Source organism: Podarcis melisellensis, assembly GCF_964234715.1.
Source record: "Podarcis melisellensis genome assembly, chromosome: 11".
In the NCBI taxonomy this organism is placed as follows: domain Eukaryota; kingdom Metazoa; phylum Chordata; class Lepidosauria; order Squamata; family Lacertidae; genus Podarcis; species Podarcis melisellensis.
In genome coordinates, this window is record NC_138543.1 from 44,084,649 (window position 1) to 44,111,511 (window position 26,863).

Genomic DNA, 26,863 nt, shown 5'->3' on the forward strand with positions numbered 1-26,863 from the left:
GGCAGCGAGACCTGCCGCTCACCGGTTTCAAGCGGCTAGCTTGGGCGGCGGGGCTGGTTTAAAGGCGCATCTCCAGCCGCGGCTGCTTCCCATTCAGGACGAGGAGCTGAGAGACAGCGCGCGGACCCTGCAGAGAACGAGCCATCGCCGCACACAGGTGGGTGGGATCTTATTTCCGTCCGGTGCATAGGGAGCACCTGCCTGGTTTTGGTGTTAAATTGAAGCTCTCCCGCCCCGCCTCCTCCAGGACCAGGTGCGCCAACCCAGAAATCGCACCTGTGTCTACTCAGAAGTAAGCCCCGCAGAAGTCACCAGGTAAATTGTGCTTAGGGTTGCAGGCGAAGGCTGGAATCCTGCACGAGCTTAGCTTGGGTGTAAGCCCCATCGCATTCAGAGGATCTTACTTCTGAGTAGACCTGAACAGGATTGCCACCTAGGTCCTTGGTTTTTCCAAAGACCATTAGGTTTTTTAAGGTGGTGAGATCAAAGTTTAGGGGTACTTGCAATTCTAGAGCTGAGTGTTTTCTGGGATGGTGGTGGTAGTAATATGTTACATTTAAAAGGAATATAATTGTTCTGGGGCAAGGGTGGGGAACGTTTAGCTTTCCAGATATTGGTGAACAGCCCCAGCAGCTGTGGCAGCTGGGCAGGGATAATGGGAGTTGCAGATCAGCAACACCTGGAGGGCCAAAGGTCCCCCACACCTGTTCTCCAGTACTAAATAAGACCCAGGATGTCATCATGCCCAGTGCTTCTGCTAAAGAGAATAATTTTCTACTCAGCAGGCTTGTTTGGGCAGGGAGGCTGGGCAACATGTCTCTGGTGGAACCTCCTTATCATGCCACTGTTCCTCAAGAGAAAGAGCAGTTAAGTTGCCAGGGGTGGCGGTGGTGGTAGAATTGAGCAAGTGGTGATTGCAAGGAGCAGCTACCTCTGATTCCTCACCTCCCCATTCCCTTAAGGAGGCTCTTCTATCAGGTAAGAGACTACTTACCTGGATTTAATCCAGCAAGGTTGCCCAGAGAGAGGCAGTAAGCAAGAGAGAGCAGCTCTGCCAGTTTGAACGCCTTATCGTCACTTTAGGTGGGGCAGTGGCTGCCCTGCTGGGAGCAGCTGCTTCTGGCTTGCTTGCTCACCCACTCTCTCTGGGTGGCCTCTCTCTACTGAACCCTGTCCACCCTGCCTAATGGGCGAGCATAGGTGTGGAAGGCCTCTTGCCAGGGTTCTTTGGGGCTGTCCCTCAGATCTCTCTCTATGGGGTGGGGCTGAGCCATTTTTTTCCACTGCTCCACCCAGAGAGAAAGGGGGTGAGCAAAAGGGAACAGGAGTCTCTCCCTCCCTCACTTGCATCCTTCCTCTGAAGAAGTACAGATATGGCACCTTATGGCACCTAGACAGGGAGGCTGAACTAGCGGAAAAAACTGATTGAATGTGTTTATTGCCCTTAACTCTCCCTCTCCTCTACTGTGTTGCCCAGAGAGAGGGAGGTAAGGTGGCAGAGGCAGAATAATCTATTCTCTGCTCTTCCCCTGGATGTTATGACAAATCCAAGCCCTGATCCAAAGAGAGGGGGCAGGCAGGTACCCCTCAAAACCTGTTGTTCAGTTTGCCCATTTTTGCAGACAAACCAGTGGCAGCTGTTCTCTGGGCAGGAAAGATGGGGCATTGGTGTTGCATGTGGCACAGAGCAAGGAGGCAAGTCTCTACTGAAAATAGTGGCTGTTGCACTTCAACAGCTTTGGGGGTGGGGGTCTGTACTAATGTGAGAGCAAGGCTTGGGCCAGTTCCCCCCCCCATACTAGCCCAAAGTGATCCAGTACGACAGCACACCCCCAAAGTACAGAAGTCAGTAAGACACGGCAAGTCAAAGAATTGCTTGCTGTTGAACAGTGCAGCCCTATGGAATATATTTACTCAGTTATTATTTTTATTTCCACTAGGTTCAGTGGGGTTTGCCTCTCCAAAAGTGAGTACTGTATCTGGGAATGGCAGCTGCAGTTAACTTCTGCAAGGAAGCCATGGGAAACAAAAAATTGTGAGGAAATCCTTTTCCCGATCATCCAGATAGGCTGCCTTGTTAGATCTGGAGATCTTCTGAGAAGTTTTTTTTTTTTTTTTTCCTATTAACTGAACACCAGTTCATCTCACAGCCCTCCACCCACCAATGTCTTTGTTGAGTGGTGGGGAACTTGTGTCTCACTAGAGTTTGTGAGCTCTGGAATAAAAACCAGAACCTCTCAGCTTTTTAAAATCCGTGTTTGGAAGCTTATAATGTCCCACCCAACCAGAATTATTTCTACTTTAGGAACCCTGCTTTCTTTCATTACAAGCCAGCTGCAGCCTCTGGTCAACCAGATATTTAAAACCAGAGTAATTTTAATTGTAAAATATAAATCTGCCCAGCTGACTTGCTAATTACTGTAGAGTACATCTACCAAGTGAGATTTAGTGATCGGCTTTCATTCTAGGATAGACAGGAGAACTCTAAAGCTGATAGATCTTGCTGTCTTAAGAAGTACGGTAAATGGTTTCTGTGAACCTAGTGGGCATTTCTTGCTTCTGGTCAGACATATAACCCTAGAGCAATTAAGGGCTCATCCACACTTAATTTTTGACTCACATTTTCTGGGCACAGGTTTCTGGTTCCCTGGTTTGTGCTAAATCATTTTCTTTTTTGCCCAAAGCTTTCTCCAAGAAAACCCAGTCTTTACCGCTGAATTGGAGCAAGATTCCTATTTGCTCTGATTCAGTAGTAAAGCACAGGTTTCTGTGGGGAAAGGGGGAGGGGGCAAAACAACAACAAACAAACCCCACTTGAACCAGACCTGGAAAGCCCAGACCTTTGCATAGAAATGTGGAGCAAAGGTGGATGAGCTCTCTGTTGCTAGAGCTTTGTGGTGACTGTCGTTGAAATCTACCTTGGCAACCCTACTCTGGGGGTGTAGCCTCGGGACTAGCAGTTCCATAGGGAAGTCCCTGAACTCTAGCAGAGAGAGAAGTTCAGTTTTAGTGGCTGGATCAGGTCCTTCTACAGTACTGGTCATAAACATTGTACTTTCCACAAGTTTTGGACTCCAACTTCAGCTGAGTCATCATGACATCATCATCAGGGATGATGGGAATTGTAGTTCATAGGATCTGGCAGGTGCCACACTGAATGCCTCTCTTCTAGAGCATTAAAAACGACCATGTGTGCTTTCATCAATGTGCATATTGACCAAGGACCAGAACTGGATTAGGAGTTGGCAGGTATGCCTGCTGGTGTTAAATTGCCCACTTCTGTCTGCAGTTATCTTCCCTAGGATTATTTTTTTTTAAAATCCCTGCATATGGTGTGGGGAGGAATTGATCTTGGGGAAAATACTTCTAGCAGAGAGTCCTCTTTCAGACATGTCAGGGGTTTTGCTTAAGGATTCCACGGTCCATCTTAACAGATCTTTCCGAGGGATCTCCATGGAGACTGGTGCGCAAGGATATGCAAATTTGTGAAGTGTTCCACTTTTGTGTTGGATTGTGACCTCCTGTTTCCACAGACTGCCATAGGGAGGCCAACATGATGCCTGCTGTTAAATTTCTAGGATCACTACTATGCTGAGTTTTAAAATAAGGGCAGAGTATTTATCAAGTAGGACGCAGGTGGCGCTGTGGGTTAAAGCCTCAGCGCCTAGGACTTGCCGATCGAAAGGTCGGCGGTTCGAATCCCTGCGGCGGGGTGCGCTCCCGCTGCTCGGTCCCAGCGCCTGCCAACCTAGCAGTTCGAAAGCACCTCCGGGTGCAAGTAGATAAATAGGGACCGCTTACTAGCGGGAAGGTAAACGGCGTTTCCGTGTGCGGCTCTGGCTCGCCAGAGCAGCGATGTCACACTGGCCACGTGACCCGGAAGTGTCTCCGGACAACGCTGGCCCCTGGCCTCTTAAGTGAGATGGGCGCACAACCCCAGAGTCTGTCAAGACTGGCCCGTACGGGCAGGGGTACCTTTACCTTTACCTTTTATTTATCAAGTGCGGCTTGTCTGTTTTTTTAAAAAAAGATTGATTGGCTTCATCTAGTTACAGCAAAGTCTCTGATCACAGTGGAAAGAGTTCTATCGCTACCAATTAAATCCGTGGGACTGCGTAGTTGTGGTTGCGTCGTGCACCCTGTTGCTCTTCTTCTGTGGACCCTGATCTTTACTAGACAGAGTAGGTGATGTCATTGTCATTTCTTTAATGGATTTAGTGCTTAGTGTACCTCCAGTTTTCAGAAGGTACCTGCCCATTTAATCTTTCTGTACCATGCAGTCTGTTTTTCAACTGATCATATAGCACGCCTTAGTATTTCATCATGATTTCATTGTATTGTTTGGTTTTGAAAGGCCGAGGCATTCTTGTATCAGCCTCTGAAGTACATTGGGACAGCAAGTGCCTCTTGAGATTTCCCCCCTGAGGGTAGCCTGTCAGTAGGACAAGAAGGAAAAAGGATGCTGTGTCGTGCCTAGTAGATTTATTCTGGCATAAACCTGAAACTTCAAGAGGCTTTCTAGATTTAAGGATGATGCTTTTTTTTCCTTTCCATGTATTTTTTTTCTTGCTAAAATTTGTGTTTTGCTGCAGCTGGCAGCTCAGAAATTGAAAGCTTCTCTTCTGAAAACTCTTATTTTATATTAATCTTAATGTGTCCTCATTCTCTTCTTCTCCCCCCTCCCCCTTTCCCTGAGATGACTAGAGAAATTGGACTGCATACAGTTCTTCCTTGTTTGGCTCAGAAGTATTCTGCTGCTGCCTAAAAACGTGAGCTGCAAGTAGATGAAAATGCTTCTCTGAATTGTTTCAGGTCTGGCAGCAGGGAGGTTTTGTAAGAGCCTCACTTTCATAGGGTTGCATTTCCCCGTGTGGGCTCCTGATGCCTCTGGGTGAAGAAATGGGGGAAACCAGCAAAAAATAAGCTGCAGGACATGTCCGCTCGCCTGAGGCTGCCATTGCTGTGGCAAGCCAGGCCCAAACTATGAGCAATGTAGTCTGACAACATAGCAATGCAGGTTGTGGACAGTGACTACCCCAGGCTGGGGTGGAGCGTTCCCGACTCTCATGAAGAAAAGGAAATGAAGGCTGCTTAGGCTTTCAGATTCTACATCTGGGTGAGAGAGGGTCTTGCCAGGTTTGCTCATAGATATATAGTGACCCTTGTAGTTGTGAGACAGTGACGCCTTGTGGCTGTTTTTAGTGCTAGATTTTGAGATGTACAAAATCTTTGAACACCAAGTACTTCTGGAGCAGCAGAACTTACAGTAAGTTAGCAAATGATGACTAATGGCCCCTCGCAGTTATGATTTTTATGGTTATGTGAACAGAAGTGGACTTGTCTGCTGTCTCTTGTCCAGGCCTTTAGCATACTTGAAAGATCCATGTGAGCATTTTCTGGACACTTGGTAGCTACGTCAACAGCTGGTGCATACTGTTTACCAACTTGTGGCAATCTCAAGTCATGTGCTGGTTTCGCTTTGGGCACATTATATTCTATTTCCATTCCTTTTATTTATTTTAAACATTTCTTAACTATGTTCCCTGGTGTAACTGATGCTTGAAGTGGCTCTACAATGCATTCTGAGCATTTATGGGATAAGTAGAAAAGCAAAATGCTGCATGCGACGGTGGAGGGACGGGGCTTTCCCATATGTCTGATGGGTATATGAATTGGATATCATTAGAACAAGCCTGTAGAAGAAACTCCTGGCGGATGAGGGGCGGGGGGAGAGATGCAAGCTGGGAGTTGGAGACAAGAGAAATATTCACAGCCCAAAGCTCAACCTACCCCTGTTGTGTTGGCTGGGATTGATGGGTTGTCCAAATGGTGGGATTGATGGGTTGTCCAAAGCATATATGGAAGGCACCAGACTGGGGAAGGATAAACTTTAGCCACTCGCTAAAAGCTCTTCCATAGTATCTTGGTGAGGATGTCGCTAGAGCAGTGTTTTTCAACCTTTTTTGGGCAAAGGCACACTTGTTTCATGAAAAAAAATCACAAGGCACACCACCATTAGAAATTGTTAAAAAATTTAACTCTGCGCCTATATTGACTATATATAAAGTAATTCTCTTGAATAGGAATCAAATAAACACAAAGAAAGTATTTTGTAATTACTTTATTATGAAATAGTAAGTAAACAGAAATATGAAAAATTATAAAATACTTTATTTTTAAATCTTTCGAATTTTTCAATTTTTCCCACGGCACACCAGGCAACATCTCGCGGCACACTAGTGTGCCGCGGAACAGTGGTTGAAAAACACTGCGCTAGAGCACTGCTTCCTATCGCAGTGGATTCACTGCCTGAGCCACAGGCAGTGAATACAAGTTGCAGTGAATACAAGTTGCTGTGATTGGAAGACAAAGTGAATACAAGGTTGGTGGCCCATAGCCCCAAACCTTTTTGTGGAAAAGACAATTTTCCATAAAGGTGTTTTAAAATTGCTGTAACATGCCCTGAGACCGTATGATTAAAGGCAAGTAATAATAAAATTTATCAATTAAATTATTAACAGGATTACTGTGCTCACTGAATCATCAAAAACCTCTAGGCTATTTACATGAAACAGTGCATTAAGCTTCTACAATGATGTTTGGTTCTTGCCAAAGATGGGAAGGGGAAAATGTATAATTCTTTTACACATACATATCCCTTTCCTTAAAACCCCAACCACAGAATATGTACTAGATGTACTGATTGGCATAGTATAAGTAGATTAAGTCAATTGCTTAATGATTTCCTGGAAAGGAAATTTGCAGAATTCAGGCTGTTGCTCATATATCAGTTTTAATCTTCTAATTGCTCATGGTAATACATTTTTTAAAAGGTGTTCTAAAGTGACCCTTCTACAAATAGGATCTTTCAGTCATCTCGTCTTATTATTGCAAAGCAGCAAGCTTACAAAACAAAGCTCTGCACAACAGTAACCTCTATTGAAATACATCCCTCTTTAGCCAACTACCGGTATGTAGCTTGAAAGAATCCCCATTTATTTCATAAAGTGACCTCTCAGGAATCAGAATTTCAGCCACAGCTCAAGTAATAAACCTGTAGGGCTGCGAAACGGAAATGAGATTTTAAAAAATATTTTAATATTTCTCATATAAATTTACAGGGAGAAACCTGTGCCTCTAGTTGTGGGACTTTCAACTCCCAACATCCAGGGCTCATGGGTGATGGAAGCGGCAATAGTCCTCTTGCAACCCTCCCTAGGGCCTTTTGATGAAAGGCCAGCAAGACATATTCTAGATAAATAGTGGAGTCGCGGGTTCCCCATCCCTGCTCTGATGGCATGCTCCTACTTAATACTGAGGTCAGGAAACTTGAGCAGCAGCGGCAGAGGTGTGTTTGTGATGCGTCTAATATGGCAAACATAGTGGCAGGGGGTTGTGTGCTTGCTTGCTTGTTTTAATACACAGGAGGAGTTCTAGCTCAGCTCAAGGCAAAGAAACTAAAGGCGACACCATTTCTTTAGGTACAGTACACGCGGAGGAGGCGTTGCCTACATTTTGAGGTGCCGATCCGGGTTTGCCCTGCGTCACGTGTGAAAGGTCGCCGCGCGTGATCTCGGAGGCAGGGACTTCCCCTCCCTCCTTTCCACGCGTTCCCTGTGTGCTAGTTTCGTATCGTCCTCGGCAGCAGCCGCCGCCGCCCGCCTACACATCCGTGCGCCGCTTCTCAGAAGCGAACGCGTAGTAGTAGCCCCAGGAAAAGGCGGCGGCTCGGGCTCCTCCGCGCGGCGGAGTGAGGGGGCGCGCGAGCGAGCGCAGAACGCCCTCGAGCCAGGGAGGGGCGTGGCTTGCCCTGCCCGTCAGAATGAAGAGGGAAGTGGGCGCGGCCGAGGGAGGCAGCGAGCGGGCGGCCGCGCGCCGCGTTTTCAAGGTGACGGCGGCGGGCTGGAGCCAGAGGGCCCGCCATGAGGAGCGCATGCGCGCTGGGCCGACCCGGTGCCGTCCGGTGATGGGGTTTCACTGCGTGTGAGTGAAGCGCGGCTGGGGGTGGGCAGGGGCGGGGGCAACCGCGCTGGCCTTGACCTCGGTGAGGACGCGGAAGCTTCTGCCCCGGTGTTTCCTGAGGGATGTGGCGGTGGTGGGGACTTTCATCTGGCTGGCTTATATATGAGGGAAGGACGTGGGGCCGCCCTGCCTGACAGGGAAACTGAGGCAAAGGCCTCAGTTGCGAATGGAAGCCATTATCTGGCTACTTGAGGCCTAGGGGTGAGGTGGAGTGGGGGTCATAAGGAAAATGGGACCTGCCACCGCCCTTTCAATTATATGGGTGGGAGGGTGCTCTGGCTGCCTGACAGGGAAACTAGGCAAAGGGTCCCTTACCACGGAAGTGGAGTTACAGTACAGAGCTCTCTGGGATAATTTAGGGTGGGTGTGGAGTGGCTTCTTTCCTTCGCAATTCCCCTTTCTCTTCTACTTTCCCTCACAAGAGCCTTGTCTAGTTGGGCCATTAATCCTTCCAGTTCAGTGTTTTCTTGCACCGACTGGCAACAGCGCTCTAGGGGTTCAGCTGGGTGCAGCGGGTTGGACTAGATGCTCCTTGAGGTCCCTTCCAACTCTGCACTGGGGACCTTAAGCATGTGACATGCTGCCAAGCTATTTGCTCTCCACCCCGCCCCCCACAAAAAAAACCTCACTGCGTGCTTGTGTGTTTACTTGGAAGCAATCCCCACTGTGTTCATGTTTTCTTTGTGCCTGTTACCTGCCCTTCTCTGGTTTTAGCAGCCAACTGACATTTGACTGGAGGAGATTTCCTTAGCAGTGGAAGAAGGGTTCACCGGTTGTATTTCTGTCATGTATGCACTGGTATCCTTCCACTAACATAACATACGTGGCAAATGACTGCCACACTTCTGTGCTTTCGGCCAGAATTGAGTTGCCAGGGCTTGTTATATCTGGATATGAAACTAGATGATCCAGGCAGGCTTCTGGTATTTAGGGCTATGATTGGTGTGCAGAACATTAGTCCAGTTGTGGATAGTTGAATGATCTGCTGCTTGTGTGGGCTTTACATTTTATTTTTATATTTGTTTGTTTCGTAACAAAATGTTTTCTGAAGTGACTCAGGATAGCAGAGATAATTGATATAAACAGTTGTTTTCCAATTAGATTTTCAGTTTGTGAAGGGATTTGTTTCATCATTTGCCAACATAGTCGTTTGCCCCCTAAGAGACCCAAACCATTGATAAAGGGCTTCTTGTGTATACATATTGAAGCAGGCAGTGAGTGCGACTCACTGTTTTTTTTCCTGAAGAACACACCAGTGAAGCAGATTTGCTGTGACACTAACAGGCTGAAACTCAGACACACTTTTTCAGTGACCATATAGCACTGAGGAACATGTAGTGTTAACTTCGGCAGTGTGATATTTGGCAGTTGCCCATTGTCAATCCTCGTTCCTGGAGAGGCTGTCAAACTGTTGTTTTGGGTCCTTAGTCAGCAAAGCATTGTATAAACTTTCTAAGAGTGAGTAGATAAATTGTTTTGACTGATAGTTGCTATTTTCCCTGGGTTGGAGGTAAGCAGCACAAAAAGAATGGAGAGCTGGTAAGATTAAGGCCATGTCAAACCAAGACAAGCACAGATCAGGTAAATTTAAGTAGGCATCATTCTGCCTTTTGTCCAATGGAGACTCGCTTGGGAGGAGCATACACCTCCCTAGCAAGGGCTGTATTTAAAAGCCATCACCAATTTTCTCAGAGATTGGTGCCAATGGAGGGCTGTAGCAAAGGGCTGTCTTGGAGTACTGATGGTTGTAGGTGAGCAACTGATTGGGTGGCTGAGATGGTTTCTGTGTTGTGTTTTTGTTCTGCAGGATGTTGGGCATTCTCAAATTACTAGTTTTTAGTTAAAGAATGCATGAGTCAGGAAGGGTTTCAATCTTCTTTTCAGATGGAGAAAGAAACAAGGTCTTACTGCATTATTGGGCATTTTTATTACTGGTGGGGTGATTTGATGACATTAATTTCAACCATTCTACAATGATACATTTTCATAATGGATATGAGGAATGGTTTGGCGAACTACTGGCCAAGAAGAAGCTGATACTGCAGGCAAATGACTGCTGTCTTTATGGATGTTCAGAGTCATGACTCCATATTACTTTGTTTTCTTCTTAAGTTGTCATTGATATGAAGGTTGTTTTTTCAACAACTCCGTTTTCCACAACTAGGGCTTGACTTAACTCAGCTGGTTAGAGTGTGGTGCTGACGTGTAGGTAGCAGGCCCTGCCCTGCTCTTGTTTCCCAGCAATTAATTTTCAGAGAGATACAGTACTGCCTTCGATCTGGAGGTTCCACTTAGCTATGTCAGTTGATCTGTTAAACTCATTTTCTAAAAACTATTGAACACAAAAATTCAAACAGCTAGGCTGAGCTTCATTGTAGCATAAGTGGTCTCTAGCACACGGGACCCAGTGCAACGAAATTTTGTATAAACTATTGGGCTGTGAAAGCAAACATATAAACCTTGTATGTTTATCCCCACAATCCATCAGTAACTAACAAGCTGTTTGGACCAATAATTATTGATTAGACTGACCTCTGTAAAATTTGTCTAATCTCTGAATTTAAGCCATAGAATTGTAGAGTTGGAAGGGATCCTGGGAATCATCTAGTCCAGCCCCCTGCAATGCAGGAATATGCAGGTGGCCTGTATGGGGATTGAACCTGCAACCTTGGCATTATCAGCACCATGCTCTAACCATGATTCTTTTTTAGAAGACTCATGGTCATATCTTGTTGCAGCAAATTCTGTAAGTTATGTACTGTGTGGATCAGTTCTTCCTTCTGCCAGTCTTGAATTAACAGTAGGAATTAACAGTTATTAAGTTCCAGATAGTATTTAAAAAGTTGTAATGACAAAAAAGTTATTACCCTAATATTCAGTATTTTAAAAAAAAACATACTTAAAAATGTGAAAACTAGTCCAAACAACAATATAATACCAGACTATCAAATCTGCAAGAATTAATTCAATAACAGATTTTTCCTTCTGGCCTTCCTATTCCCAAGTCTCCATACTTCATTTGCACAGTGGTGAGAGCTGTGTGTGGTGGTCCCATACAACTAAGGAGCACATCTGAATGTTCCAAGCACACGATACAAATTTCTGTGCCATTGTATGCATGTTGGATGAGGCAGATGGGCACTAGGACAGAGTTGGTGTTCCTCTTGTGGGTTCCAGTCTGCAGAACGATCAATGACCACAGAAGGGGAGCCCCAGAAGTCATGTAGAGTAAAGAGTTCTACCCATCACTTTCAGCTGCCTACCTGCCTCTTTGCTTTATCTTGATTAGGATTTCTATTGCCCTAAGGAATTTACATGATCTACCCACTTGAAATAAAGTTCTCTTCATTCCAATACCACATCGGATGAAATGCCTTTTATCTCCTATCCATTTGGCAGTTCTCTGAAGTTTGCATTTCATACAGAATGTTCCATGTTCGTAGATAAATATCATGTCTGGATTTGCCATTCAAAATAATTACGCAAAACTGCTGGTACATGTTGCTTTACTCCTTCAGAATCTCTTTGGTGTCCAGTAAAAAGAGCTGAACATGCTGAATGTCCCCAATTCACCCCCAGTCTGTGAATGAATGACTTTCTTCAGTGGTTGGACAGGGGGGTGGGGGTAGGGAAACCCTGTTTGAGACCTTGGAATGCCTCTGTCAGTTGGAGTGGTCCAGGGATAGGGAAGCTCTGGTTCACTAACTGAAGTTGGATTACAACTCCCATGGATGGTCATGGGTTCCTTATCCCTGGAGTATACTTTTCTAGGTTAATGGACGTGGTCTCACTCAGTTTAGGGCAACTTCATATGGAATATTATTGGCATTTTTCCTCTGCCTCCAAGCTTCGCAGTTGGGAAAGAACGAAATACATGCTCATGCAGATACCATATGATTTTCAGTTGCTCTTCACATCTGAAAGGCTGCTCCACAGTTCATTACAAAGGGATGGGTTTATATTACTTTTAGGGAGCAGCTGCAAGCCTTTATTCCCCTCCCCTTTCTGCAACAGTCAGATTGTTGTTTTTTCTTCATTGGGGGGGGGGGTAACTGCCAGTAGATGGTATAATGAGGTTAACCAAGATTCTATTCTATGTAATACAGAGACAAGAGGACCCTGGTGGTACAGTGTTTTTAAAACGCTGACTAGAAAGGCACGGCCTCTTTGCTGCAGGTTGGAATGTCTGTGGTTATGGGGCTGTACACAGTGCTGTTCCCCACTAGAAGACTACTTGTTTAAATTGGTTTGGGAGTGTCTGACGTAAGAGATCTTCTCAATCTGAATAGTACAGTTGCAAGTACAGACTTGTAGTGTGAGCTAATAATGGCCTATATATCAGCTGGACAGCAGAGGTTGGGATAAAATAGCTCTGCTCCAGTTCTACATACATGGCAATTTGTTAAAATGTGCTTGGGATAGCAGCTGTAGCCCTGGTCTCTTTAAAATCAGTGATTAGTGTGGGCAGAATTACAGCTGTGCAGACTATAGTGTAACTGTCAGATTCCTCTCCTGCTCCCAAGTAGCTTTTCTTACTTTGAACACTCTGCCAGGTGTCTTTCCTGCTTTGAGGGGTTGGACTAGATGACCTTTGGATTCACTCCTAATTCTGTTATTCTATGTACCTGTTTTTATGATCATTGCCCTATTAGTTGTTGGACTGCTTGTGAGTCAAAATATTTTATCAAAACTTTTAATCTCCAGCCCTTGTGCTTTCAGTAAGCCTCACTGAATGCATTGGTACTTCAATCTAAGTAAGCATGCACAGGATCGAGCTTTGCTCACTTTATTCAAATAAGCACTATTAACTTCTTTTCTTTCAGCTGCACCACCATGCCTGGATCTCTTCCTGTGAATGCTGAGGCCTGCTGGCCAAAAGATGTGGGAATAGTTGCTTTGGAGATCTACTTCCCTTCCCAATATGTTGACCAGGCAGAGTTAGAGAAGTTTGATGGCGTGGATGCAGGGAAATACACCATTGGCTTGGGTCAGTCCAAGATGGGCTTCTGCTCGGATAGGGAGGATATCAATTCGCTTTGCCTCACTGCAGTCCAGAAGCTTATGGAAAGGAACAGTCTCTCCTACAACTGCATTGGGAGACTTGAAGTTGGAACGGAGACGATCATCGACAAGTCCAAATCGGTAAAGACTGTCCTGATGCAGCTTTTTGAAGAATCTGGCAACACAGACGTGGAAGGCATTGACACAACCAATGCATGCTATGGTGGCACTGCTGCACTCTTCAATGCTATCAACTGGGTTGAATCCAGTTCCTGGGATGGTAAGTTTGACATCTCAAGCAAGCAGTAGTTCTTAGAATTTTCCAAAAAAAGAAAAGGAAAGAAAGACAGACAAGGCATGCAGAGATATGGAATTTAAATGTTATTAAATGTAATCCTGTAAATAATAGTCACTTCAGGACTATGAAGTCCTGGCTGTCACATTCTTGTGATTTCAGGAAGGCTTGATAAAAGCTAATTCCTAGTCTACTATGCTCATTCTTGCTTAGTGGATATTACTAGAGGAAACCATATTAGTGTTCAGAAGTTTTTTTTTTTAAAAAAAGAGGGCAGCGATCCTTTGCAAATACCAAGCAGGGGAGTAAGATTTTGCAGGAATACAATTGGCTTGTGAAAATGAGCTTATATCCCACTAAACCTGTTAATAGTTTCTTATACTGAGCCAGCACTTCACTCATCTGTACTGATCATACTATTGGTTGCAATGCAAACTAGCTGGTGGAATCAGGTTGCATAACATATTTTGAATCAGCGACTGTAGCATTCAATGCTTATGCTAATTGGAACCTCTCCCCCCCCTTCCAAACTTTCTGGTGACTCCTAAGCTGCCCATCTGCAATTGCCCTCAATTTTGTTCCTTGCTCAAAAATGATCTTCTTAACAGGATGTTTGTATAGAATTGTGTGAGAAGAACTTAGTACGCATTAAATATTGTGCATGTTAATTGGTGGCTGTGGGAGTTTAAGATTGACTTCTTGTAATCTTTTCCCCAGTGACCACGCAGCCCAGTTATTTGCATATTTACTGTACTTAGAATTCTGTAGGGCTTACTGTTAAAGGATTTGCTTCCAAGTACATGTGTATATAGTATTGCAGTCAATGTAGTCAGCAGTTGCCTCAACTAAAAATGACTTTTATGCAGCTTTTTTACAGCATTTGTTTGTGTTTTTCAGGGCGTTATGCACTTGTTGTTGCTGGAGACATAGCAGTGTATGCCACTGGAAATGCTAGGCCAACTGGAGGAGCCGGTGCTGTTGCTATGCTTGTGGGACCAAATGCACCTCTTATTTTTGAGAGAGGTTAGTTTTCTCTGGCAGGCTAAATATTATTCACAGAGCAGATTCCAGCAGTATTTTAGTTCAAATGAACAGCTTGTGCAAGCATTCTTCACTTGTGAAATGCCACAAGAGCAAGCTAGTGCTAGATTGCCTTTTCCTAGATTGCAAACTATGCTGGTTTGCCCTTATGGGGAAAATTAAGCAATTTTCCAGTTCACAGAATGAAAGCCATAAACCTGCAATGTGTTCACTCCTCTGCAGCTCATATGAGTACAGTGGTGCCTCGCTAGACGAAAAGAATCCATTCCGCGATTCTCTTCGTCTAGCGGTTTTTTCATCTTGCGAAGCAAGCCCATTGACAGCTTAGTGGATTAGTGCTAGAGCTGTCAAGCAGCTTCCAGTGATCAGCTGTTAAGCGGCTTATCAGTGGAACAGCTGGTAAGCGGCTTAGCGGCTTAGGAAAAGGGCAAAAAAAGCAAAAAAAAAACCCGCCGGGGGACGCAAGATTTTTTCGTCTTGTGAAGCAACCCCATAGGGAAATTCGTTTTGCGAAGCGCCTCCAAAACAGAAAACCCTTTCGTCTAGTGGGTTTTTTGTCTTGCGAGGCGTTCGTCTTGCGGGGCACCACTGTGGACTGCTTATGTGAGCAGTAATCTCTGCAAGTGAGCTGCCTGGAACATCAGCCTGTTAAAATATTAACAAATAGCTATCTGTACTGCTCGGCATTTAGTATTCTAGTATTCTTTTTCCTGATCACATTGGGAAGTGGTGTAACTTTTCTGTTCAGCACCACCTCCCACATCCACCAGATTAATCTTTGGTTGTACAATGTATCTTATTTTTATTATTATTATGATTTATTGAATTTATATACTGCCCATGCCTGGAGGTCTCAGGGTGGTTCACAGAATAAAATAATAATGATAATAAACCCAATATACCCTCCCCCCAAAAAACCCCCACATTTTAAAAGGGCATAGGATGTCAGTCATGTTTTGAGGTAAGAAGAGTACATTATTAATGGACTTCACTGCGGCATTTCTTTCAAGTCTGGCTTCTTTTCCCTAGGATTGCGAGGGACCCACATGCAGCATGCCTATGATTTCTATAAGCCTGATATGGTATCTGAGTATCCTGTGGTTGATGGGAAACTGTCCATACAATGCTACCTCAGTGCATTAGATCGCTGCTACACTGTCTATCGCAAGAAAATCCATGCTCAGTGGCAGAAAGGTATGTCTTGCTAGAAAGTACCATTGCAGAATCAAGGTGTTTCTTTTTTCCCCATCTTCTTGGATCCTGTCCTCTTCCACAGAATTTGGAAAACTGTCACAGACTTAAAACCATTCTGCCAGTTATGGCAAACGACTGCACAGAATTCTGCTGCTGGTTCAGGAGAGCAGAGTATCTTGTGTTTGATTGCCTACCACAAGCACACTTTAGACTGTTGTTCACACAGCTGCCCCTGCAGCGTGGGGTTACTGCTGAACATGCCCTATATTAGATTTCATTTTGAAAAGTATTTTTTCCCTGTTCTTCAGCTGCAAACGGCTTCCGGGGTGGCCTGTGGTGATCAGTAATAAGAAGGTCCCTGCTCTAGGCTTACAATCTAAAATAGAGAAGACAAAAAGAAAAGAGATTGGCTTTAAGGAGGAGGAAAAAAGGAAACCTAGGCAGGCATTCATTGCTATAATATTTCTAGCAGGGAAGCTCCTTGTTTGGTTGAGCCACAGTGGTCTCTTGCCCTTTGTCATGATATTCTTAAGGTAGTCAAGCAGCCTTTTCTGGCTGGGGTGGATTTTTAAAGGAATTGACAATGAGTGGTGAGAATGGGGTAGATGAGTAGTGCAGTAGTGGAGCAATAGATAAGAAACAGCTAGGTTGATTAGGAGGAAATCTTTTTATTTCAAGAGGGGGGTGTGGGCAGGAAGATCTAGGCTCGGGCTATCCATGGTTACTAGCCACACTGACCTCCGTTCTGCCTTTACTGTTGGAGGCACCATGCTGCTTAGTGGTAGTTGCTGGGACTCACAAATGGGGACAGTACTTGGGTTGTGCTTGCAAGCTTCCCACAGGCATCTAGTGGGCCTCTGTTGAGAGCACAGGATGCTAGGCTTGGTGGGTTGTAGTCTGATACACCAGGGCTCTTCTGAGGCCAGGTTGACAGACACAAGAGTTGGTTGCAAGCATATCCAACAGCATGGGAGTAGGAGGTAGACAAGGATGCCATAAGCAAATGAGTTGTGTCACACAGTAGAAATGCAAAGGTGATTAAGATGTGAGAAGTTGTTGGAGCAGAGGATTAAAATGTACTTTCAGAAGTTGTTCAACTGCAACTCACATCAGCCCCACCCAGCATAGCCACTGGTCAGGAATGATGGAACGTGTAGTCCAAGTTTTGGAGAGCCATAAATTCCCCATCCCTGCTCTAAGCAAAGATCTGAGCCGATCCCAATTTTAGTTGGGATTTTAAATAAAAGGTAGTATAAAACGAATTTCATATTGCAGAAGTAAGAAGACACAAATGTTAAAACTTGTAGCCTGATCTTTTGCTTGTTTACTTGGAAATAAGCTTTGCTGCGTTCAGTAGTTCTTTCTCCCAAGTAAGTGTACATAGGACTTAGGCAGAATAGCATCCATGTCCTGTTTCTTTTTTTATTTCAGAGGGAGTTGACAAAGACTTCACCCTGAATGACTTTGGTTTCATGATCTTTCACTCTCCATACTGCAAACTTGTACAGAAATCTGTAGCTCGTCTGTTGCTGAATGACTTTCTGAATGATCAGACACCCACAAAAGAAAATGGCATCTATAGTGGCCTGGAAGCTTTTAGGTAAATAAGAAAATTCTTCAGTACAAGAAACATTACGAAGCATCTGGAAGTAGTTCCATAGCTGACATTGATCTATTTTATGTATGATCTTTTTTATACAGCTCTTAAAATTTAAGGGAGTGGATCTGGAATGCCCTTTCATAGCTGCCTGAAACTTTGTCTTGATAAGGTTCATCTTATGCAAAGATTTCTTGGAAAAAAATAGGTGGAAAAGAACGTATCACTAGGTTGATTTTTTAACAATAGTCGACAAACTGGGAGTAGTTAGCTTGATTTTAATATGTGAAGATAGCCTCGGGAACCTAAAGAGGATAAGGTTATTCTGCGGTGTAGCTTAATCCTAATCACCATTACTTGGAAGTAAGTTCATGTGTGGAATTTACTTTTTAGTAAGTGACTCTCTTTTGCTATCTTATTCTGTTGCAGCAAACGCACCAACAAGGCTAACACATTTCTTGGCCTTGTTTGGATGATTGTATAATAAGCTGATAGGCGAATGAGGCTTTCATTTACACACACAACTATTTCTCTCTCCCCTTCTCCATATGACTGAATGCATTGTGGAAAGTCTGCAAAACCAGTGTTTCCATTTTGGACCAAACATGGGGAATCCCTGGATACTGGCTTCAAGACAAGCTAGCATTTTAAAAACCTGGTTTAAAGTTTAAGATCCCAGCTTCTTCTCAAAGGATATTGAAGAGCTAGAAAAGGTGTTAGAAAGGGTCAACCAAACTGAACAAGGGACTGAAACATTTCTTCTATGAAGAAAAAATGCAACCTTTGAAGCTTCTTAGTTTAGGGGAAAGGTCAGTAAGGGTGGGGCAAACATGAAAGAGGTGTGTAGAGTTATGTATGGTATGGAGAAAGCAAATATTGCTTTCATAACACACAATGATCCTGAAGTTTGTAAGATACAAGGCAAGCAGAAGGAAGAACTCTTCACATAGCACATAGTTAAATTATAGAAGATTTAGTGATGGCTCCCAACTTGGAAGTCTTTAAAGGGGATTAGACAAACTGATGATAGGACAAGGCTGTCAGCGGCTATGTTACCTTCAGGATCTGAAGCAATATGCCTCTGAACACCAGTTGCTGGGGATTGTGAACAGAAGAGGGCTATTGCACTCATTCCCTGTTTTGTAGGCTTTCCAAAGGTATCTGGCAGGCCATTTGAGAACAGAATCCGGGATCAGATGGGCCATCAGCCTGATCCAGTAGGTGTCTCTTAATGTTCAAAGGTTGTAACCAAAGTTTCTGGTTTAGAAAAAAAATGGAAACAATGGTTTTATAGACTTTTACATTGCATTGAGGCACATTGAGAACAGAAGGAGAGAAGCAGCTTCTTCACTATTGCCTGAACACGGCCAATGTGAAAGTTAGTATTGGAACTAAATATTGTGGTGCGTGACTTCAAGTTAAAATTGTGCATGTTCTTCAGTATAATAAATTGGCTATATCAAATTGAAATAGGCATGACTGAAGGAAAAGTGATCTCTTGTGTAGCACAATCTGGGTGCCTTAAAAAACAACAACCAACCTGGGATAACTTTAGAAATCAAATAGAGCAGATGAGGCATGTTTATAGGTTCCATAGCCTTCTGCTCTAGTAGTCTTTCAAGTTATTAGTTTTTCTTCTAAATGCTCCCTTTGCTATCTTCAGAGATGTAAAACTAGAAGACACCTACTTTGACCGTGATGTGGAAAAAGCTTTTATGAAGGCCAGTGCTGAGATTTTCAATCAGAAAACCAAAGCTTCCTTGCTTGTATCCAATCAGAATGGAAATATGTACACGCCTTCTGTCTATGGCTGCCTTGCTTCTATCCTAGCACAGTAAGTATGAAGGAAGGATCTGAAGCTGGGTTTGAGGTGTTTGTATAATGATCTGACTGACGTTGGGTATCAGATTCCTAAAGGACAGGCTTGCTTTAGGCAATGGCTCAGCCCCACATTCTTCTTGTGAATTAGTAAAAAGCAGAGTGCCTTTGAGCATGCACAGGGTGCCTTCCTTTCTTCACTGAGTGACGAACTTTAACACCACACTTCAGAAGGAAATAATTCCCAGATATGAGTGCAACTACCAAGCAGTGCTGAACCTTGCTGCTTCTTGCCTTTTGAAACTAATTAAGCACTATCTAAAGGTGATGTACAAAGTTGTTGAAAAGTCTGTGACAATTGGAACCGTATATTTGAGCTGAATGACAAAATTTAAAGCATGAAGGTGACTTAATTGTAGATTAAAACTTCTCCAACAATATAGGTGGCAACTACCTATATTGGGCGGACAGCAGTAGGAACTGTGGCTACTAAGCTGCTCCATGAACAATCTTAAGTTCGCAGAATATCTGTGTGCTTTTGATAAGACACACTCCACACTGCTGTTGCTGCTTCAAACAAAGACTAGCACACCTGTTTTATCAACATCTGTGTATCTTTGTAACCAGATTCTGCATTTCCTTAGTATTCACATGTACCAGAAGTTATTTGGCATAACTCACTTGTGCAAGTCCAGACTTGGCAGCTGAAGAAAGAGGGAAGAGTCTGAACACTGGTAATCTTTGACTTGAGGCAGAACCAATAGCCTTCAGCTAACCTCCTACATGTTTGAAGATAATTACATGGCCAGTGGTTTCGCTTTAGCAGAAAGAGAGGGAATGATTTGAAGGCAGTACAGGATGGAGACAGCTTATTAATATTTGTGTATTAATCTTCTCTAATGTGCTTTTCACTAACACCTTGTTCTCTGGCGTGCAGGTATTCTCCCCAGCAACTGGCAGGACAGAGGATTGGAGTCTTCTCTTATGGCTCTGGGTTTGCTGCTACCCTCTACTCCATCAAAGTTAGCCAAGATGCAACCCCTGGTGAGTAAAACCACCAAGGTTTCCTATACCCAACCACTTCTAAAGTTAGTGTGTCACTGACAGTATCCAGCCAGTATTTTAATTCTTATAGGGAGTTCATACAAGCAACATGCTGAAGAACCCATTAGCAGTAATTTATGACAAGAATGGCTTGTTGTGCACAATTAAGAGTGTGCAACAAAAAGCACTGTGTCTATATAGCTTTGGGTTATAGCACAGTGGGGATGATTTATATGCTCAGTGATGATTGCAGAAATACTGTTATAAGGGAATGCTATAATACATATTATTTTATACTTCTTGAATAATCTCTGCTATTAATCTACATAGATGGATGATCCAGTTTAGGAAATGCTAGCTTTAACAGTTTTTTTTTGTATGATTTTGTGTTTTTATTCTTATAAACCACTTCTGGATACAGCAGTATATAAATATTTTTTTAAATAAATATCCATTTCTGGGCAATTTTTAAGAATAGAGGAAGTTGCCACTAAAACCTAAATAGCTGGGTTAAGAAAGGTGCCTTGCTATGTAACATCTTGCATAAATTTGAATGCATTGCTTATGGTAATACAGTCATACCTCTTGTTACGTTCAGTTCAGGTTACGTCTTTTCAGGTTGCATCCCACAGCGACCCAGAAGTAACGGAATTAGTTACTTCCGGGTTTTGATGTCACACGCATGAATGATGTCACACGCATGCACAGAAGCAGCGAATCGTGACCCGCAGATGCGGGTTGCGTTCTGCTCATGATGCGAACGGGGCTCCGGAACGGATCCCGATTGCAACCAGATGTACCACTGTAATGGTGAATCTAATTGCAGTGTTAAAGTGTAGCATTGTTTAGTGTGATGTTGGCAGGCTGGTTTTGGGCAGGCTGTAGCTTGTGAGCCATTTTGGCAGGAACCTAGCCCCTGCTTCTGAACAGAGTCTAGCCCTGGGTTGTGGAACCTGTAGCCTGTTCCAGCAGGCTCTTATTAAGTTCTTAGCCCTCCACAGGTTATTGGGTGCCAGTGGTTAAGGATTTGATGTCCAGGTGTTGCTGGGCTGAAACAGATCTGGCCTCATCTCTGGCCTCTTATGAGGTTTTGAGAACTTAGGAAAGGGTGTGCTATGTCTTGATATAACAATCAATGAACTTTTACTACGGTACTACACAGCTAGCTATATTACAAGAGGGTTATGTTGGAAAAATAGCCCCCGCTTTTTCACAGTATAGTAAGAAATCAAGATGCTGCTGTTTCTGACTTATATTCTTCATTGTCAGATCATGGAATTGTCGTGTTGGAAGGGACTAATAATTCTTTTTAGAAAACGTAAGTTACTGCTTTCTACTGCAGGCTCTTCTCTGGATAAAATAACAGCAAGCCTCTCTGATCTGAAGGCAAGGCTCGATTCAAGGAAATGCATCTCACCAGAGGTGTTTGCAGAAAACATGATGCTTAGACAAGATACTCATCACTTAGGTAAGTGATGGTGGGATTAAGGTCAGCAAATGTCTGCCATAAATTCAGTGATGGCCTCTATTAGGCAACCGTTGATGATAAAGCACACCCCAAAAGCTTATTTCCTTTTTTGAAATAATGAGGTTGGCTTCCAAGCCTTCTGGTTGTTGTAAGAGATGTTAACCAACTTGATGGTTACAGCTTTGACTTGAAATATTTGGGTAATTCTGTCCATATTGAACTGGCAAAAGGCTTTTCTTTTCATGCCAAACATGGGCTTAAAAATTAACCATGAATTAAAACTGCAATCAAGAGGACAGCAGGACCTGGTTCTCAACTTCTCAGGTCTTCAGATTAACAACTTCATGGTGGATCTGAAAATCTAATTGTGCTGTAAGCGCTGAAGTAGTTGACAAAAGTGTCTTGTGTGCCCCATTTCCACAGCTCCACCAGAGTGTGATAATGGAGGGGTGGAGGCATTTCATATTCTTCTTTGGGAGCGTTGCAAGCCTCCTTCTTCTTACAGAGAAGACAGTGAAGGCGCTTGCCTTCCCAATACCCTTGAAGCATCTGAAGATGAAGCACAGCTTGCTTCAGTTCTCTGCACTTCCATGTGACGTAGCACTAATCCCTTCATGGTGTGTATCTCTCACACAAGATGAGAGAAATCAGAACTTTTCCAGCATGACTCTGTATGTAGTGAGGTCAAAGATTAAGCTAACACCAGGAGTAAACTGTCTATTTAGAGCTTCTGCGTTCTGTCTTTTTATAGCCAACTATATTCCACAATGCTCAGTGGATGATCTGTATGAGGGAACATGGTATTTGGTGCGAGTGGATGAAAAACACAGAAGAACCTATGCTCGTCGCCCCGTGCTGGGTGATGGGCCCTTGGAAGCAGGAGTGGAAGTTGTTCATATGGGCCTTGCTCATGAGGTAAGTGTAAAAAGTCTCTTTAATTCATCCTTTTAACATCCAAGGGCTAGTGCACTCATAATGGTGTTGATCCCTTATTTGTGGGCTAAAGACATCAGGAGCAGACCGCAGAATTGAACACTACCCCCACCCCAATCTGCCTTTAATGTGATTCATAGATATCTTGGCACTGATATGAACAGTTGTTTAGGCTTACCAGTTTCCTTGCTTGAGCAGAATAATAGTACCCCAGCCATTATGGGCAGCTTCCAACAGATATAAAAGTATAATAAAACATCAAGCATTAAAAACTTGCCCATGCAGGCCTGCCTTCAGAGGTCTTCCAAAAGTTGTATAGTTATATATCACATTGACATCTGATGGGAAGGTGTTCCACAGGGCGGACACCACTACCTGGAATGCCCTCTGCCTGCCCTCTTCAGTTTCTGGTTAAGCAGGGAAACCAGTAACCCTTAACTATTGTTTGAAGTTGGTGCTGGCATACCTATGGACTGAAGCTAAGGTGCACATGGGCCTGGGAAGGAGGAGGGGAACATGCTTTCCAGGAGGGAATGTTCAAAGATGTGGTCTGCTTCCAATCTCTTTAAAAATGATTCCCTGCTCCATTATGGGTGGAGCAGCCACAGCAAAGGGTGGCTCTTCGCTAACCTTTCCTTTTTTTATTTCTTTTTGTTACCAAAACTAAATTACAGACTATTAAGCACATGTAGCGGATGTGTAACTGCTCTTCCAGTAAGTTACAATCTTCAGTAATTTATAAACCCTGTCAGATCACACATCCCCTCCCTTTCCCTGCTCTTACGTTATATGGTTCTTCTCCCACTTACCTCTGCAGTCTGTCAGTCTCTTTCTTTCTCTCCCCCCACCCCTTGTGCAGTCTGCCCAACTTCCATTGTCGGGCATACAAAGTATTTTGCTGTCATTGATAAAATAACAGGTATTTCCCTTACACTAACATATTTTATCAGTTCCAGCAAGATATTTTTTTAATCCTTTCTTAAGTCTGTAATATGAAATTTCACAAGTAACCTCAGCAGTCCTGTCCCAATATCTAGAAACTTTAGGGAAACCACACCAAAAATGCAAAAAGAAAAATACTTGGCACTAAGGAAGACACAATTCCTCTGCTTATAGTATTTACTTTGTAAATTCTGCCTTAGTTTTTGTAGCCTCATATTCCATCTCTCTTTGTAGATTGGGTTTTCATTACATCTAGACATGGGTAATGGCAGAATTTTACCCTGTTCTAAAACATGCCCAACTATTTCATGATACTGCTGTTGAAAGTTACCAAAATCATTGCAATTGATGGATACGCTATAAATCTGGGATATGATATTCTTTGGATTTTCTTCTGTCAGTGATTCCTCCATTTCAGATACTTGTCCATTTTATTGTAATCAACCCCATTACAGAATACCAAATTTGATAATATTGACACAAATCTTCAACCCAGCGTTCTCCAGCTCATGCCTTCCAGGTGTTTGGAACTACAATTTCCAATGGCCCTAACAGGTTGGAGAAGGCTGCTGTGTAACCTGACATTCTTTGAACAACTTCTAAGACGGGAATTCTGCTGTTCTCAAATTGGATCTAGAAATCTAAATATAACCTATGTTGTGTCCAACTCTGAAAACTTCTTATTGTGCAGGATAGATTCCAATGGAGAATTGTCTGGACAAAGTATTTGGAACTAAGTTACTGTTGCCTAATACCTGGGCTTTCTCAATGAGTCTTGAAACAAAATTAAAATAATTGGCAGCTGTGCTTTTTAATAATGTGTTCTAATCTGTGGCTTTTCTCCCCCTCCCCACCCCTTGCAGCATATCCCTAGCCCTGCCAAGAAAGTACCAAGAATTCCTGCAAAAACAGACTCAGAAGCCGTTGCTGTTTCCCTTTCCAATGGGGAGCATTAAGAGACCTCTGTGAGGTGGGAGTTGGAAAAGTTGGGGAGGGCTGGGGATGTACACGGGAGTAACTGTTAATACCCATGTTTTGCTGTACAGTACTGCTTAGTTGGGAGCATGAAAAACTGTTAATCTTGAGGCTCTGTCTTTTGATGCAGTTTGTTGATACGTAGTTAAATAACACTAAAAAAAGTTTGCTAGCTTCTTGGAACAGAAATGACCAAGGGCTCTTTCTAAGAAACAACTGTTTTAAAACAACAGCAAATGGTTCAAGAATAGGTACTTAAATTTACAGAGGGGTAGCCATGTTAGTTTGTTGCAGCAAAAAAGACAGCAGAGCCTTTTGGCATCTTAAGTTTAGGTCTACAGTTGCTTATTCTGTAAAAATATATTGCTTAATCTTTAAGGTGCCACAAGAATCTTTGTGTTTAGTTTAAGCTTGGGAAGACTTCAGTTGTGCTTGCCCTACTCTATTTTAATGAATTAATATCCAGAGTGGAGGTGAGACTTTTTAAAGCCATTATGGAGAGAAATTAATGTGACCTAAAGCTATTTGTGAGTCATTTTATCTTAAATGTTAGGGTCCTATGTGCCTTAACAGTATAAGCACCCGGTCTTTTAAATACAAGCCTTGTTCCATCCCCTCAAAACATGCTATGCATTTGAAAAGGGATAATTGGCTTGTTTTTCAAGGTGCTATTAATTGGTTCAAACCCATCTTGAAAGTTGGAGGTCTGTGACATGGTTTCCAGTTGTATGCTTATAATATTAAAAGCTCCTCTCACCTCCCAGAAATCATTTTGCAAAGCTAAGAAGTGCATGCATTTGGGGAGAGAACACTCTCTTGCCCCAAAGTGCTCTTGGTGGCTACTTAGAAATAGTTGAAAAGTTAATTCCTTTTGAACCTCTTGTATGTAATCTTTTATAAAGGTTGCTTAAGAGCAGGCTTTGCCATACTCTGCTTCTACAAAAATGCAAAAGCTCAGCCCAAGAGCCGTGATTTGATCCTGAACTTTTTGCTCCTCACGATTGTTTTAGCTGTGTGGTGTGGGGTTCTGCAAGCTGTAGCTCCGAGGTCATGTATAAATAGCTTCATATCTCAAACATATTTAAAACTCCATTTCACTTCTGCAAGGAGTACTCAAAAGGCTGCAATCCTCAAAGCACTTACCTTAGAATAGGCATAAACAACTTGTGACCCATTGAGTTGAACACTGCTCACCAGCTATGTGTGATGGCTTGTCGGGTGCTTGCTAAAATTGACCTGTGTTGGTTGCCTGCCAGAGACTTGAAAAAAAAAATGGTATGTGTTGAGAACCTGGCTGGGCATATACAGGGCTTTGTGAGGGGTGCCTTTGGCCTGCAAGTTGTTCTGCTCTAGAACGGTCCTGTTTATTATCATACACTTGCTGAAGTGTAAGTGCTTTGGCCATTGCAAGTATATTGGGTGGGCCTGGATGAACTGGAAGCAAAGGGAAAGACAGCTCCTGGCTTGTAAAATACATTGTGTTTACACTAAACTTACACAATTTGTCCTGTTTTTATTTTGCTTTGAAATACTTCTTAACTAATGCATACTGTGCTAAGTTACAAGATGCGGTGTTTGGGGGCTCTGTAGTTGGTTTGTTTCTTGAAGCAAATTACTTAGGTTTGATTTACACCACCTTTTTGTCCATTTGTGCCAAGTGCTGTGGCTATATAAAACAAAGGAGAGGATCCCAAGCTTGGTTTTGTTCACAGGTTGGCGATGTATAAAGTCCATTGCAGGCAATGGACAGGCTAAAAACAGCAGCACCAAATCTAAGTTTTATAAACCTCAAAAGCAATGAAACAGATGCCTTGCAAAATAAACACTGAGCTATCTGAACTGCCCATGTTGGTGTAGTTATGCTTTGTATCCAAACCAAGGAGGATGAATTGTGGCTGCCTAGAGGGCAGATCTGATCAAGCAGATGTGTTGTCAGTGGCCTTACAGTGGCCAGTTCAAGACTTACCCTGCTGGAATTAGAAGGGAACAGGGTGAACCTCAATATTTCCTGCACTGCAGGGGGGGAAGGTTGGACTTAGATGACCCTTGCAGTCCCTTCGCTGAACCTTAAAAAAAGCAAAATCACAGATCACAATGTTACAGGCATGGGAGGAGGAGAAAAACAGTGGGTAAAATATTATTTATGGGTGCTATTCAGTAGGTGTCTGCAGATGTGTATTTTCAGGACCTGCCTTCTTCCTGTGACAAAATTCCTTTAACTGTTTTTAATGCTGAAATTTAAATAGTTGTAACTTGTCCTGGGACCTACTAGTGAAGAGCAGGTAATAAATTTAATAATAGTGTTAACTATTATCATTACTTATAATGCAAACATAACCAGGAAGACCTTCTAAAGGATTCCCACACTACTCAATGCATGTGAGGCAAGAGTTCACCTATATTAACAGACCTTAACATGCTGTCTAAACTCATCCAAGTGAAATGCACTGTGTTCCAGACAGCAGCCTGAGCCAAAATTCTAAGCATGTTTACTCTGAAGTCCTACTGGGACTTGCTGCATGATAACTATACT

At 43.3% G+C, this 26,863-nt stretch overlaps 1 protein-coding gene across 3 annotated transcripts; it reads left to right on the forward strand.

Moving 5' to 3' along the window:
* HMGCS1 (3-hydroxy-3-methylglutaryl-CoA synthase 1) lies at positions 1-25,831 on the forward strand. Of its 3 annotated transcripts, XM_081929788.1 has the most exons (11): positions 7,841-7,983; positions 12,846-13,303; positions 14,216-14,341; positions 15,389-15,553; positions 16,985-17,153; positions 18,814-18,984; positions 19,906-20,012; positions 21,355-21,480; positions 22,232-22,395; positions 23,088-23,127; positions 24,219-25,831. In XM_081929788.1, exons 1-10 carry the CDS (start codon positions 7,934-7,936, stop codon positions 23,103-23,105), a joined length of 1,554 nt encoding a protein of 517 aa, XP_081785914.1. In that variant the 5' UTR covers positions 7,841-7,933; the 3' UTR covers positions 23,106-23,127; positions 24,219-25,831. The 3 variants fall into 3 exon arrangements, with proteins under 3 accessions (XP_081785915.1, XP_081785914.1, XP_081785913.1); XM_081929789.1 differs by lacking the exons at positions 7,841-7,983; positions 23,088-23,127 and adding an exon at positions 1-157; XM_081929787.1 differs by lacking the exon at positions 23,088-23,127 and having other exon boundaries at positions 7,842-7,983.
* Positions 25,832-26,863: the final 1,032 nt, after the last annotated feature.